Raw genomic sequence first — 16,210 nt, 5'->3', positions numbered from 1 at the left:
CTTTCAGTCCCCTGTTCATAAATGGTTTGTTCTGTAAAGGTGGGGAGGAAACAGCTTCCTGTTACAGTTTCTGATAATAGCAAGTTATATTTAGAGGAATTTAATTTGCAAGCTGCTGGAAATGTGGGAGAGAAAGATGGACTCTGACTGCATGGGATTGACCCAGTCTTGTGGAGAAGGAGCTATTACATACTGACAAATGCAGAATAAGCAGACGATGCTTTCCTTTATTGTTTTCAGGCAGCATTACACTGATGATATGACGTGGCTGATCCATGTCATGTGAGGTTGGAAGAAATACCTTTTTTTGCTAAGATTAATGCTCTGATGAAATTCTGGTGTCTGGAAAACAACAAATAAAACAATCTTGTGGCAAAATAATCTTTTTCTGGATCTATGTAAAAGTGTCAGGAAATGTAATAGGGCTGCAATTCTATTATTTTGATGTGGTATTATTTTAACCTCCCTACTGCATTATCTGAGTTTAGATGTATTAGCTTACTTGCCAGTGGAGACTTATTGCAGTGCCTTACAGTTTTATTTTGCTGCCTGTTATTTAGAGTAAACAAAGTTTGCTTCAGCGCCCTTTGTTATAAGTGCTCGTATATGTTTTGAGCATGTTAACTTTAGGAGAAGAGGACAAGTGCAGAAGAGCTCTCTCAGCATCATCAGCAAGAAAGGCAGTGCAGCTCTGTACATGGATCTGAGTCAGGCCCTGGACGTGCCTGTGATGTTGGCTGGTACAGCATAACTTTACCATAATTTAATAAAAGAAAACCATGGGCACATAGTGGTGTGGTCACTCTCTCCTGGCACTTGGAGAACTCCCTGTAGCTGACTCTGGCTTACCTGTTAGGCAAAGCTGTGATGCTTATAGATCCCTTGGACTCTGAGAGGTAGCAAGTTCTGAGAGAGGCAGCAGCAAGTTCTGAAAGGCTCAGGTAGCAAAGATCCAAAGAAAACATTCATAGGTCTGGGCTGGTCTGTGAAAGACCTCTGTTACTGCCAGCTATGGCAAGGTGCCTTGAAGCATTGGTTTGTAACCGGGAATTCTTTGATGGGTTGTTGTTGTGAAGGGGTTTGTCTGGGTTTTGGGGGGAATGAAATATGAGGCCAAATTTAAAAGGGTTTAAATAATTTAGTATTATATACACGAGGAATTCCCCCTTTCCCCAAACTTATTTACAGCTACCCCGCACAAGTTCTTTGTATGCGGTTGGGAAATTATATTACAGAATGTCTATGTACAGCAAAATCAGAAATTTAGCAGAGGTTTGAAAGGATTTAGGTAGAGAGTCTGTGGCATGAATGTGCCAGTGGTAAAATTACTGAAAGTCTATGCCAGTTTAAATCGAGTTTGCTCAGTTACTCACTGGCTAGAGTCAGTCTCGGTGATCCTAAATATGTGCGGCAAAGCCATGTTGTTAACCCTCGTGGGTCTGAATAGTTCAGTTCAGGGATTATTTGGGCACGCTGTCTGAGGATTCCACAGGCACGATCAAGCTGGGAACGGCGGGCTGGAGCGGTGGCTGGCCAGGAGCGCCTTGGTCAGTTTCCCTGGGCTGGTGCAAGGTGCCATGGGCTGGAATCATGCAGCGGCGGTGGTCCCAAAAAGCAGCAAAGCGGCTAGGAGCGGTGGATGGAGGAGGGTAGAGGAGAGGTGGCAGGAACACTGAATTGTCCCTTTTATTAGGTATGACCCCAAGATTGATGGTCCTTGGCCACAATTCTATCCAATAAGGGCCTGGCAGCAGCCCAAAACATACCAAATAAGGTGAAATCCACGGGTCTGGTACCCCCAAATAGGGAGAGGGGTTAGGCGGATCCCCACCCTAGGCGCGTGATCTTACATAACGTGTTTACTTCAACCTTCATGCAGGCCAGGCCAGACTTGAAGGCCCCAGTGTTACTGTGCTGCTTTGTCCCCCTGAACTTGTTTTCCCCAAGTTTGGGCAGGGTAACACCTTTCGGGGGGACAACATGTCCGGGCATGACTAGATTTGTAAACACGGTCATTTGGGGCCTGTGCAACCCTCCACCACAGTTGTATCTTCATCAGGTGGTTTCTCTGTCATAACTAATGGCAGATGAGTTTCTGAGAAAGTATTTTGAATTATAAAGCTTACATTGTTTTCATTTGTGCACACTTTTCATAGTACCAGAATATAGTCCAGGATTCTATATTAGTCCCAGGTATGCAGAAATTAAACTATCAAGGAAAATGCCTTGTAATTTTTTTTTTCCAAAAGAGAAGGAAAAGCTGAAGTTTGATTTTTTTCTGGTTGGAGAGTCACTTTATGACAGATAGTTGAAGCAGCCCTCACTATGATCATGTGAAGATGAGGAACAGCCCACAGATGCCCTTCCATAAGAGTCTAGAGAATGATAGCCAGTAGCTGCCTAGCATCTAATAAGAGATCTCACCACATCAGGCTGAGGCCATGCAGATTAAACCTTCCTATTTCAGCTGACAGACTACCTGCCTGATGAGGCCTGCAGCAGCATTGCAACCACGAGGTCTTGGATGTAAAGGCTACAGCTTTTAAGGCTGAAAGTCTCATCTGTGCCAACTTTCTGACTGTATTCAAGTAGCTCTGAAGCAGGGCAGCTGTGCTTCACTCATATAAGCCTGGCTTGCATCTGGTCAGGAAAAAAATGCAGAGAGGAAAATAAGAAGCTGGAAGAGAGTTAAGTAACAATAAAACAGACCAGACCCAGCTACAATGAAAGTAGTTGAGGGTTTCAGGGCATGAGCAGCCACTCCAATTTAGTGAAAACACAAGCTGTGAAAAAACATGGGGAGATTACTGTGATGAGTCAGTGGCTGAAGGACCTGTTCTAGGCTACCTATGGCAATCTTACTCCTCAGCAGACTGCTGAAAAAGACAGGAAAACAGAATGTGTTCTTTCCACAATGCCAAATGAGGTACTGGTTTCCAGCAATTAGTAAAATAATGTTGTGGAGGCAGGAATTAATGTGTGGCCGAGTCGGGAATTTTTATACAAAAATAGTTATTTTATTTTCCCAAAAACCCGCCCCCAAAACTATATATACAAAGATTGATTTAGTTTAATTAACAGATTCAGTTGCTTGAGAATTATCTACAGGTATACCATCGATAATCTGACTATTTTGGAAGTCAGAAGTTGGAAAAGGCTTTAGCTATTAATTAATAGCGTTTTCTTACTAATAAAGTTGAGCCAAAATAACTCACGATCAGGCTGACTTCCTGGTGAGGTCTGTCCCTCTGTTCCTTTTTAGCAGTTGCAGGTGGACGATTAAGGGTCGTTAGGCTTACAAAGGGTGTCAATAGATGGAGCACTCTTTGAAGATCTCTCTGCATCCAGCTTAGGCGAGAGTGGGGGAACTCTCAGGCAGGCAGGGACGAACTCCAAGGCAGGAACCCCCAAAGGCGGGAAGCCCCCCAATTGTACCCTCTCTAGACAAAGGGCAGAATTACCACACCTTAAATGCGAAAGCGCACAGCCAATCCCAGCCCGATTGCAGCGCGGGCACTGCGCGGGGCACTCCTCGTGCGGGCAGGACCCCTTTGCTCACCCCCTTCACTACTGCGGGGCAGGCGGGGGGGGGGGGGGGGGGGGGGAACCAGGTGGCTTTCCCCCTCCCATTCAAGCCACGGAGATAGAGGAATTTAGGGGTATACAGGACTCCAGGACAAATCACTATGAAATGTCCCTTTTTTATCCTCTATAGGAGGAATGAGGTGTATTGTATTAAAAAAAAAATTGTTAGGAAGTGCTAAGTATGTATTATCTACCATCAACAAGGACTTGTAGAACAGGAGCTGTTTTTCAAAAAGTAGCTACAGGTGAAATGATCCTAAAAACAGAGGGCCTCAACTTACAGCCTCATGGCAGCAAGAAGTTAAAAAGTTAAAACTGAGGACAAGCCTGGGGTTACCTGCAGCAGGCTAGTTACTTCATATTGTTCCCCATGCTCCAGTAAAAGCTATAGATAATTGCTTCAAAACTCATTGTCTGTTGTGGTAGGTCTGGATAGGCCAAAATATGGTTATACATGTCCTGGCTTGCCCAGACATGTTTTTCTGCTCTCCCTACCGTTATGGAGAGAAGCAGCCACGAGAAAGAAGACGAAGAACTTGGAGCCATTGAGTCTAAGGGCTCTGGCCTGCCCAGACTTGTTTACATCCTGTGATAAACAAGGTACACACACTTAGCTTGCATCTGTCTCGTGCAAGGCCTGTGGTTTTCCCAAATTTGGGTAAAGCAAGTCTATGGATTTACCTAATATGGTCAAGCTCAGCTACCTGCCATTCTGATTGGCTGTTCTGTGTCCAAAGGCCCATTAGTCTCGGGCTGTGTTGATAAAAAGAGATGAGCAGGTAACACAACATGCTCTGTCACTGTGTTTGTGCTTGCTGCTTGCTGCCGCCTCCTGCCATTACTCTCTGCTTCTGGCAGTGTATTGCCTCAGTGCATCCTGAACTGCTTGGAAACTCCATTGCCTCGTTTACCAGGAACAGGCTTTAAATGTCACCACATGATGGGTCTGCATAACCAGCATGACATTGTGCTAAGACTGCACATTGCAAGACATCCTGCCTACACCAGAGAAGTCTCTGGCCAAGATGAAGTCCTGGAAGTACACCAGATTGCCCAGAGAGCCAGGGGCCAGTCAGAGATAGTCAGCCCTCCTCTCCCCAGCTACCTCTGAAGGCTGGGAAGAATCAGAAGCCTCTGCAGCTGACAAGACAGTACACTAATTCCCTGAAAGTGTTTGGATAGTGTCTGAAGCAGGTAGCTAGCTCCATGATGGTTGGGAGACATTTTGTGAGTAAATGCTTAAAGCCTCTTGTAACTACACCATTGCTTTGAGCCATAAGCAGAAAGGGAGCTTTCCTGAGTCCACCTAGTATGCAAACAGTATATTGGCTGCAGGAACCTTCTCTTCTAGTTCAATTAATGTTACATATGTATTTTTGCTAGCTGTTTCTAGATCTACTTATTCCTCTGTATAATATTTCCATGACCATGCAAAGAACCAATTATTATTAAAATTAGTGGTTAGGAGTTGTGAGAGTTTGGAAATACCATCTTGCATTAATTAATTACCCCTCCATAACATTGTCTAAATATTATTTTTGTGTAGTAGTTTAAACAGGGTGCATCATTCCTGGAGGCACTGCAATACCAGGATGATGTGCAAAGTGGAGGGAGCAAGCCCCAGATCGAACTCCCATGCCCCAAACCCCATTTAATATGAAGTCCTCTGATCAAAAATATATTAAACTGATAAGCACAGATATGACACTTGATCTTAGCCAAAAGCTTGAGAAGTGAAGAAATAGCGAACAGAGCCAGTGCCCAAAAGCAAAGAAGAAAGAATTGTTTATATATTGGCTTTTTATACCTCTTAGCAAACCACTGAATGATACAGACTTTATTATTCTTTTACAACCAATGATCTATTTTCTCTTATCAGAATCTTCCAGTAAGCTTTAAACTACTACATTTTGTTTCCAGAGTCTATAGTGATTCTTCTGGAATGGAACGCTCAGGTGATTTCTTCATTTGTAAAACTCACTGTATCAATCTGCTGTATTTTGTAAGATGACACAGTGAAAAACAGCCATTGCTGGAGTGCCGGTGGAGCACCTCGGTAAAATGACTCTTGGGTCACCAATATGGTTAGATGGTCATTTTCCATTTATTTCTGTGTTACAGAGACTTATATGCTTTCTTGCAAGAGGCATGCACAACTAACTTAGTTTAGGATTGACACGTAAATAGCTCCAGTTGGTCCAGGGTTACAAGCATGGCATGGATAGGGTGATACACAATAACATTCTGACGGGTCAGCCTCTAGGCTGGCTAACCCAGCCCCCTTGGGCTGGCTAACTCTGCCCACATGCAACTGGCACTCCACCCCCTGCAGCTGCATGTGGGGGGTGCTACCCAGTGCCTGGTATCTTAACTCCCAAGACGGACTCAAGGACACTTCCCAGCACAGGTTACTCAAGCAAAAATCTCTCCACACTGGAGCATCTCTGATATAGGAATATCACAGTGCCTGAGGGCTGAGCCCAGCCATGCAAATGGCAGTGCAAACAAGAAGTTTCCATGTCATGGACCATGCATCACCAGATGACAGGAGAACAATACTGCTGGAAGTGAATAGTGCCATCTCATTGATAGGCTGACCTGTTAACAACCTGGTAGAGGAAGTTTTTTGTTTGCAGCATTTTTCTGTGTTCTGTAGGTGTCCCTGCAAAGTGCTTCATCTGTCTCTGCTAGTAGTTAACAGGATTAGCAAGCTAGCAGTGGTAAAGTTAAAACCCCGAACAGGTTTATTGATAAGAGAGGGTTGGTGTCTGTAGTAGGATTAGCCTTGGTACCAAGGTACTGAAGGAGACCTTATGGAGCCTGGCAAATGGCTTCTGCATGGACACCTTAATGCTGATATGTAGTCGTGCCCAGTCTCCATCAGAGGGCAGAGGAGAAATGGGAGCAGAGGTGGGTGCAGATGCAGTATATCAGCTTACATTATGCAAGCATTGTAGTATTTATCCTGTATTTGAGATGGTCACTGTTGCTACTGCTGCTCCCTTACAGAGTCCACTGATATGAATTGCCTCCAGGCATGTGCTTTGAAAGGGTTATTAAGGTTCACCACTCAAGTTCCTGAGTCTGCTTGTTAGGAATCAGCACTGGGACAACAAATCACTGCTATTGGACTTTGACCTGCCTGCCATACTGAACTGCTTGAATCTCTTAAGTGTGCTAGGGTGGTACAGCTCTCTGTGATGTGACAGTGCTGCACACAAAGCCACAGCGGAGTATGCGTGTGCTTGTGTGTGTTTGATGCCATTTTGCCCTCTTCTCATAGCTGCCCAAATGGGGTGGACTACACAGGAGAGACTTAGTAATGTGGCTGGATGGACAGAGAACTCTTTCCAGGGCAGCTGACTGTGTGACAGAACACTGGAACAGGCTGCCCAGAGAGGTTGTGGGAGTTTGCTTCAATGAACCTCTTCATTAAAAACCTGCCTGGATGGCCTATCCTATTGTGACCAACTCTGTGTGAGTCCTGCCTCTGTGCAGGGCGGTTGAAACTAGGTAATCATTTTAAGGTCGTCTGTCTGTGGCCCCTTATGTTCGGTGTTTCTGTGACTGAGTCGAGAAAGGAATAAACGCTGTGGCAGCAGAGGAGTTACGACAAAGACCATGTGATGCTGCCTCAGGAAAGGAGCAAATTTAACTGAATGAACGGTAGGGGGAGAGATGAAAATCAGCTGCCGAGGAGTGTGACATGGATGGTGATAGTCAAATGGCACTGTTCAGCGGCTGCGTCAGCGTAACTCAAAAGCGAAGCAGTTGGCCCTAAAGTAGTGTTTAGAGATTCAGGTGAGCTACTCTAACTCTGCGTTAAAAGTATAATGGGGGGGAAGACAACTGTTACATCCAAAGTGACTGAATATCAAACTAGCATCAGAATACCTATGCAGAATCTTTACCAAGAGCACAAAGCCACCCCATTTAGGTATGCCCCAATCCCAGCAGGCTACAGAGGTGGCCGTTACCTGACAAGAACTCACTGGCTAGCTGGTGGGGGAGAGATCTTTGGGGCGATTATCAAGGATCTGTGATGTCTTGTTGCACCTGATTGCTGTGCTGTTCCTTGTAGTTAGATCTTTGTTCTGTATTTGGGGTGGCATCTGTGTAACAAGCCTGCCACCTGGCATGCTTAGTAGCAGAAGTTCATTGTGCTAGTTTGAAGCAAGCTAGAATGTTTTGGTGAGAAAAACTAGATGACAGGCTGTGAAAGGAAAACAATGGTGATGTCTCCTTCCCTCAGAGTCTCGGCTGAAGAAGAATGAAAACATTAGAGTAACACCTTAGTTGCCATTTTACTTGCACTTTCGGGCTGGGCTTTGACTGAGGCTGCATCTCCTGAACCTCTCCTGCCACGCCACCTTTGGCTTCTTAACCTCTTGGCTGAACCCGTCTTCTTCCTTAGGACTGGGATAAGGGTTGAGAGGGGCAGGGGGGAAGGTGCAGGGGTGGTTGAGAGCCCCTCCTGGGGACTCAGGTTTTCTGGGAGGGGAGTTGGTGTTCCTGTATTACCTTTTCACTTGATATATTCTGTATATAACTGTATATACTGTAAATATCTGCTTGTATATTGTGGCTAGCTGTAAATAAATAGCTTCATTTATATTCCCAGAACCGACTGGAGTCTAGTGGGGGTATTTATAAAAGGGTGGGGGTGGGGGCGGGGTACATCCAAACCACCTCATTCATCACTAATAGGCCTGAGCAGTAAGGATGGGGGAGTGTGACATCATAGCCCTTCCAGTATGCTGAGGGTCAGGGATCATAGGACATCTGTGGTAAAACTTTCAGGTCACCTGCAGTGTCTGTCAGGGATTAGAATCAGGAATCGTAGAATGCAAACAGGTTTGGAAGAGGACCGCGAAGCTCATCCAGTCAACTAGACCATGGCACTAAGCGCTTCATCCAGTCTTGTCTTGAACACCTCCAGGTACAGCAACTCCTCCACCTCCTTGGGCAGCCCATTCCAATGCCAATTACTTTCTCTGGCAAGAACTTCCTCCTAACATCCAGCCTATACTTCCTCCGGCACAACTTGAGACTGTGTCCTCTCATTCTGTTGCTGGTGCTTGCCAGAAGAGACCAAGCCCACCTGGCTACAGCCTCCCTGCAGGTAGTTGTAGACAGCAGTGAGCTCTGCCCTGAGCCTCCTCTTCTTCAGGCTGCACACCTCCAGCTCCGTCAGCCTCTCCTCACAGGGCTGTGCTCCAGGCCCCTCACCAGCTTCTTCACCCTTCTCTGGACACATTCCAGTATCTCAACATCTCTCTTGAATTGAGTAGCCCGGAATTGGACACAGCACTCAAGGTGTGGCCTGACTGGCATTGAGAACAGGGGCAAAATAACCTCCCTTGTCCTACTGGCCACACTGTTCTTGATCCAGGTCAGGATGCCATTGGCTCTCCTGGCCACCTGGGCACACTGCTGGCTCATCTCCAGCTACTATCTACCAGTACCCACAGGTCCCTTTCTTCCTGGCTTCGCTCCAGCCACTCTGTCCCCAGCCTGTAGTGCTGCTTGGGGTTGTTGTGGCCGAAGTGTAGAACCCTGCACTTGTCCTTATCTCATCCCATTGGCCTCTGCCCACCCATACAACATGGCAAGGTCCCTCTGCAGGGCTATTATACCCTGCAACAGATTGACACCTGCTCCTAGCTTGGTATCATCTGCAAACTTACTGATGCTGGACTCAATCTCATGGTCTAGATCATCAGTAGAGATACTGAACAGGGCTAGGCCCAGCACTGATCCTTAAGGGACAATACTAGTGGCAGCTGCCAAGTGGATGTGGCCCCATTCACCACCACTCTCTGGGCCCAGCCCTCCAGTAAATTCTTGACCCATATCAGAGTGAATCTGTCCAAGCCACATGCTGCCAGCTTCGCCAGGACCTGTTTGAGGCAGACAGTGTCAAAGGCTTTGCTGAAATCCAGGCAGACTACATTCACAGCCTGCCCCACATTCACCAGGCAGGTAGCCTGATCACAAATGGAGATCAGGTTGGTCAGGCAGGACCTGTCCTTCCTAAACACATGCTGACTGGGCCTGATTCCTTGGCTACCCTGTAGGTGCTTTGTGATGGCACTCAAGATGACCTGTTCCATGACTTTGCCTGGCACTGAGGTCAGGCTGACAGGTCTGTAATTGCCTAGTTCCTCCCTCCAGCCCGTCTTGTGGATGGGCATCACATTGGCAGCTTCCAGTCTTTGGGGACCTCTCCAGTGAGCCAGGACTGTTGATAAATGATGGAGAGTGGCTTGGCCAGCTCATCTGCCAGCTCTCTCAGCACCCTACAATGGATCCCATCTGGTTCTATGGACTTGTGAGGATCTAAGTGGCTTAGCAGGTCCCTTACCTCTTCCTATTGGAGTACAGGGGGGGCTATACTCGTCCCTGGACTCCATCTGCCAGCTCAGGAGGCCAGTTGTCCTGGTGACAACCTATGCCACTACTGAAGACTGAGGCAAAGGTGGCGTTAAGTACCTCTTCCTCTTCCCAATATTTTGTTACTATATTCCTGTCTGCATCTCATAAGGAGTGGAGGTTGTCCTTGCCCCTTCTTTTGGCACTAATATAGAAACATTTTTTATTCTCCTTAACAGCAGTGGCAGTCCAAGGAACTTGCTGAGTTTGTTCCTTAAATAAGCTGAAATCTGCCCTTTGGAATTCCAGTATGGTTTTGTTGATGCCTCTCCTGGTTTCACTCTATAATTTCATGGTCACTGGAGCCCAGGCAGCTTCTGACCATCACATCTCCCACCTGCCCCTCTCTATTTGTGTACAGCAGGTCAAGCAGGGCTGCAACCCTGGTAGGCTCACGTAACAGCTGAGTTAAGAAGTTGTCCTCCACACACTCTAGGAATCTTCTAGACTGCCTCTTTTCTGCACTGTTAAAGTCCCAGCAGCTGTCCAGCATGTTAAAGTCACCCACAAGAACAAAAGCAGATGATCTTGAGGCAGCCTCCAGCTGCTTGAAGAGTAATAAATCAACCTCTTCTTCCTGGTTGGGTGGTCTGTAACAGACTCTAACCAGGATGGCAGCCTTGTTGGCCTTTCCCCTAATTCTTACCCATAGGGATTCAACCTGATTATCCTTAATCTCTACTTCCATGACATCCAGAGCATCCCTAATGCATAGTGCCACTCCACCCCTTCTCCCTTGCCTGTCTCTTCTGAAGATTCTGTAAGGCTTAAGGAAGTGCTTGTAGTAAATTTCTGTAGAGTTGAAGAATACTGTGGACCTGAAGCTCTCTATCCTCTGTTGAGGTGTAACAATAAACTAAGTACCACATGATTAAGGAAATCCATTTCAAAAGGACAGAGGTTATCAGGCCCTTATGGTGACTGCTTAATTGCCTATGCCTTATTAACTTTTACTGTTGGTTTTGTGCTCATTGGGTGGGTACATCTGTGAAAATTGAAGCTGTTTGCAAACTAATGATGTATGATCCCAGTGGGAGTTCTGTGGGCTTGCCTTGGTCGGGAGCTGACTGAATGGAGCTGTGGCATACAGGGCAGTGCGAACAAGAACTGAGCATTTCCATTGCATGGGCCGTGGATCGTCAGCACAGCACGTGAGGCTGCTGGAAAGGCATTCAGCAATCTTATCATGCACTGATCTGATTAGTGGCCTATGCTGGCATCTGACTAATCAGCGGTAGAGATACGTGCAGGGGGAGATGTGGTGACGCTAATGTCTGAGACAATGTAGAAGTGGAATGTCTGAGGCACAACCATTATGCATGGGAGTTGTGCTCTGCCCAAGAGCCTGATGCTCATGCTTGGCCATGGCATCTCTAGAGCAGCAAGCAGGGATGGTTGGTGGTGTGTTGAGAGGAACATTTCCCTCACACAGTCCACTTGATAAACTAAGCCACAACCAGAGAAGACCACTTCAGACTTTTTCATTGTATGTCAGCATCTCCTCAAAAAAAAAACCAAAAAAACAACCAAACCCAAAAGAAACCAACCTATTGCCTTATTGCTGATGGTTGTGGTGTCATGGTCCAAAACATTTTCACTGGTCCAGATTGCAGAGCAGATTGTGATGACTTTACATTAAAAAATGCTGCTCAGGTGTCATGTCTTTTATATTGACATGAAATGAACCATGTCCCAGGAGTGCCTGTCCTTCCCCACCAAAGATGACTACATCTGAGGCAAGTATCTACAAGTATGGATACAATTTGGACAGATGAGTCATACTCTGTTTTTTTTTAAAGAGAAGAACAATGTGACAAGTATCTTGCTTTCAGGATTCTGAATAAAAACATTGTGTTGGCTTTCCCTTGACTTTCAGATAAAGGGTTTGAAGTTATTTGTAATTGCTGGTAATTTTTTGTGGACTGAAGAGCTTCATCATTGCAAGTACAGGACTATTTTTTAGAATGATAGCTTCACATAATAGTTTGAGTTGGAAGGGTCCTTAAAGATCATCCACTTTCAACTCCAGTGCTCTAGGCCAGGAAACCTCTTAACTAGACCAGGTTATTCAGGCCCTGTGTCATGAAAGGCTAGTAGGCCTAAAACATGTTCTGGCTTGCCCCACCCTTCTGCTGATGGGGGGAAGCAAGGGTGGGAGTAATACAAAGGCTTGGGCCATTATGTCCCCTCCCAAAGTGATAAACAGGTACTCACAGGTGTTTAGGTACTTGTTAGTGTCTTGCCCAAATAAGGGTAAACAAGCCCTGTTTCACCTAATATAGTCAGTTTTGCAAATGCCATTCTGACTGGTGAATCTGTGGCAAAAGGAGCCATTACACTTGTAAATTGAGCTAAGCTGCAGCAGTTGTGGTGCTTCTGCTTCACTGCTTTTGGCTTGGACAGTGTGTTCTGCTCTGCCTCGTGCTTCAGACCAGCTTAGCCCTGATGTTTCGGGCTCAAACTGCCTGGAAGCTTAAGTACCTCAAGTTTTCCAGGAGAAGGCATTAAGTGCCTCATGATGTGGTGAGAAGTGCCAACAACGTCATGCTATCTGCACATCTGCAAAAGATCCTGCTTGCAACTCTGCAAACCACTGTGCCAAGAGGAACCAGGATAGAGATCCTCTGCTTCTTTCCCAGCACCCTGCTAGAGCATGGGAAGATCTATACGTGTTTCAATAGCTATCAAGATGCCAAGCAGTTCCAACACTGCCACAAAAGAGCTAGAAACTATCTTGAAATTCCTACTCCACTGCTGTCAGTAGCACAGACAATCCTTAGGGCTCTGGGCTACCTTCTATTTATAAGTGGGGAAAAGCCATTTTGTGGATAAATTTTTCCAATTTTCTGATTCTCCTAAATTAATGGATTGCCCATAAGCATCCTTGTGAAGATTTTCCTAACTGAATTAGAATCCAAATTTAACTTGTTTGTACACAGTTTCTGGATGGGGCTTTTTGGAAATAAAATAACTACGTATGTTATAATTCCTGCCTCATTAATTGCTCCAGCTAAATCACCCTGCCCATCCTGTCTTTGAGCACTCTCAGGGCTGGAGCCTCCAAAACATCTCTAGACAAACTGCTCCAATGCCTCACCACCTTCATGGTGAAAAAATTCTTCCTAATGTGTAACTGAAGTCTAGCTTCTTCCAGTTGGAAGCCATTAACCCTTCCCTTATTACTATATGCCTTTGTCAAAAGAGTCTCTCCAGCCATCTACTTTGAAATCCACCTGCAGCCTTCCCTTCTCCAGGTCAAATAACCTCCACTCTTTCAGCCTCAGGAGAGGTGTTTCAGCCCTCTAGTCATCTTTATGGCCTTCCTCTGCATGCACTCCCACAGTTCCACACCCTTCTTGTGTTGCTCACAGAACTCCAAGTGGATTCTTGAAAGACAGTAGAGTGAAGAATCTCCTCTTTTGACCTGCTGGCCATGATTCTAATGCAACCCATGATATATGTGGAGTTTTGGGCTGCAAGCACACGGTAGTGGCTCATGTTGAGCATCCCATCAACCAGCACCCCTGAATCCTTCCCCTCAGGATTGCTATCTGTCTATTCTCCACCCAGCCTGTATTTGTGCTTGGGATTGCCCTGACCCAGGTGCAGGACCTCACACTCTGCTTTGTTGAACTTCACAAGTTTGGCATGGCTCACCTCTCCAGCCTGTCTGGGCTTCTCTACTTGTAATTCTTTTTGCTCATTGCAAATTAAGTTTTGTCTTGTACCTTTCTCCCCATTATTCATCTGCTACTCAGTTTCTTCAATATACTATTCCTGACTTGGCCGAGCTGATTGCTTAGTACCAGTTATGTCCTTTGTTTGCACAAAGATAGCTGCTTGTAGCATAGGTGGTTATTCTAAAGAAAACATTAGGTCCTGTAAGCCACCTTTCAGTTGCTTTCTCCACTTCATAAAGCATATTTATTTTAAATACATTGAATTTACTAAGAGCTTGCTAGTTACCCTATCTCCTGCTGTCTTTCCAAACAGATCCCCACTAGCTGAATTTCCTGACTGTCACAACCTTCAGTTGTTTGGGTGACTTAGCTGTTAAAAAGGCAGTATATTTCTTTGCAAGTCTGAGGCAAGCCTTATGTTTGACAACCTCTGTATGTCTGCAACCTCTCCCACCCTCTGGCCACTACTGAGCGCACTGTGCCCTCTCTTCTGTGTCAGTGAGGGCCACATGAATTCTTTCATGAAGTGTCTGTTATGCCAATAATAAAAAATACATTTGATTGGAGAAACTTCCAGCTTCTATTTACTGATGCTTCTTGCAGTAACATTCACATACCTGAGACTGACCCACAATGCTCTGCTACTGCGAGTGAGAGAAACTGTACTTTGGAGGTGTGTATTTCTCTCTGAATGCCATCTATCAGTGTTTCCGGAAGAGCAGTTGTTCTTGAGTTGGAAGGGACCTGCAAGGATCACTGAAATCTGAAGGAAGCATCTCATATTAGTGCCTCAAATTAATGTTTTGCTTTCAATACAGAGAAGCAGAAAACCTGGGCCTCTAGTAAATGGGATTCATGGCAAAAGACTATTTGTAGTAAAGGTGGGGTGATACAATACTGAAGATCCTCAATAACTGATTAAAAATAAAACAAGGTCTTGCATGATGTTTTAAAACAGAAACTGAAATGGAAATTCTTCATATGAATGGTAGCACATGTATCCTGCTTTAGAAGATTTAAGCATCACTTTTTGCATCTTAAGTACTTCCACAACCACCATTTTGGCTAATAAACTTTCCCACCCCAAGAACTTGCAGAAATAAGCATAAGACACTCTCGCCCATTCCAAAAATATTCTGAAAACAAAAAGGTTTACACATTCCTTAGACTTTCACTGTATAAAAATGTACAGTGGCTTTATTGACATGTACATTCCATTATGTTTACAGCTGCAAGATATGAGGCACACTCAGTATTGCACTTCATTAGAATTTCAGGCTCAAACATAACCCCGAAGTTTAAATGAAACTGCTGTTTGTAATTTAATAATTCTTATACAGGACAAACATTGATACCTTTATATACAGCATGATACTTGTTACATTTACTCCTTCCTAACACTTTTTTTTAAATAACAGTCTAGGAAATAAACCAGAATATTCCTTTTTCCCATCCTCACTTGTGATGCCTTATGATTGTACAAGATTACAAAAAGTCAGTATACAATAATCATTTTTTTTTCCTTTCTCCTGAAACCAGCATCATTCATAGTCCACAGACACACAGATCCTTTAATAGCAATTATTCATTTGTAAATGTCCAATGTTTCCTAGCCAATGACTGTAATGGCCACATGCAAACACCTCACAAGTTTTGATGTCTCAGTTCAAAAAAATGTCAGTCTCACAGCAAGAATTATGTACATGGTATTTGGCATCCTTCTTGCACTGGATATTGTTCCTGGGTTATGAAATGGTCCCATCCTCATCTCCAGTTGAACTTCATTTTCAGGACACTTGAGGGATGAGGGCCCCTGTTTTGCTCTGGTGAAAAAAAACAGCATCTAAAAAGTGTGCGCATTTCTGCAAACTCCACAACCCAGAGCAAATTCTTCACCAGTGGGTGGATGGACGACATGAAGTGGACATTCTGTTCCTTCAAGCTGTTTACCTTTGGGACCTAGAGTGAATTTAAGGGGCAGGAAAAAACAGAAAATAAAGATTATTGCCTGCAGGTGATGTAAATAAACATGTATTATGCTTCCTCCAAAACATGCCAAGCGAAGGTGATACATCCATTATATGAATTTATAAGGTATTAAAAATGAGGGCTTAAGAAACAGGAGATGAAAAGTGCTTTCAATGTGGTCAAAAAAACCCCAAACCCAATAAAGTTTCCTCTTATTAATACTGTGAAATTGAAATGTCTTCTGCGTCAAAGTATCTAATATTTAAAGGACCAGTGTGATGACCTGATAAATTTTGTGCCCCTCACTACAAGAAAGACAGAACTGCTGGACTGAGTCCAGAGAAAGGCAATGAGGCTGGTGAAAGGTCCTGAGAAAATTTGATGAGGAACAGCTAAGGGAACAGGGGATGTTTAGTCTGGAGAAGAGGAAGCTGAGTGGAAACCTCATTGTTTTCTACAATTACCTGAAAGGAGGCTGTAGTGAAGTGGTGCAACAAATGCTAGGATGAGAGGAAATGACCTCAAGTTGCATCAGGGGAGCTTTA

At 44.8% G+C, this 16,210-nt stretch overlaps 1 protein-coding gene and 1 non-coding gene across 2 annotated transcripts in view; both read right to left on the bottom strand.

The window, feature by feature from the left end:
• Positions 1-5,139: 5,139 nt before the first annotated feature.
• LOC135174180 (U2 spliceosomal RNA) lies at positions 5,140-5,323 on the bottom strand. The gene has a single exon (XR_010301772.1). It is a non-coding gene; the product is annotated as a U2 spliceosomal RNA (small nuclear RNA).
• Positions 5,324-14,860: 9,537 nt separating this feature from the next.
• The window catches only part of MYCBP2 (MYC binding protein 2), a 246,847-nt gene continuing 245,497 nt past the window's right edge, over positions 14,861-16,210 (bottom strand). The window contains 1 exon segment of the mRNA XM_064173772.1: positions 14,861-15,656. Coding sequence (XP_064029842.1) covers positions 15,541-15,656 — 116 coding nt within the window. The 3' untranslated portion in view covers positions 14,861-15,540.

The sequence above is a fragment of the Pogoniulus pusillus genome, chromosome 3, assembly GCF_015220805.1.
Source record: "Pogoniulus pusillus isolate bPogPus1 chromosome 3, bPogPus1.pri, whole genome shotgun sequence".
Classification (NCBI taxonomy): domain Eukaryota; kingdom Metazoa; phylum Chordata; class Aves; order Piciformes; family Lybiidae; genus Pogoniulus; species Pogoniulus pusillus.
Note: the sequence above shows the minus strand (reverse complement) of the source record. Positions and strands in the feature narration are given on the sequence as shown.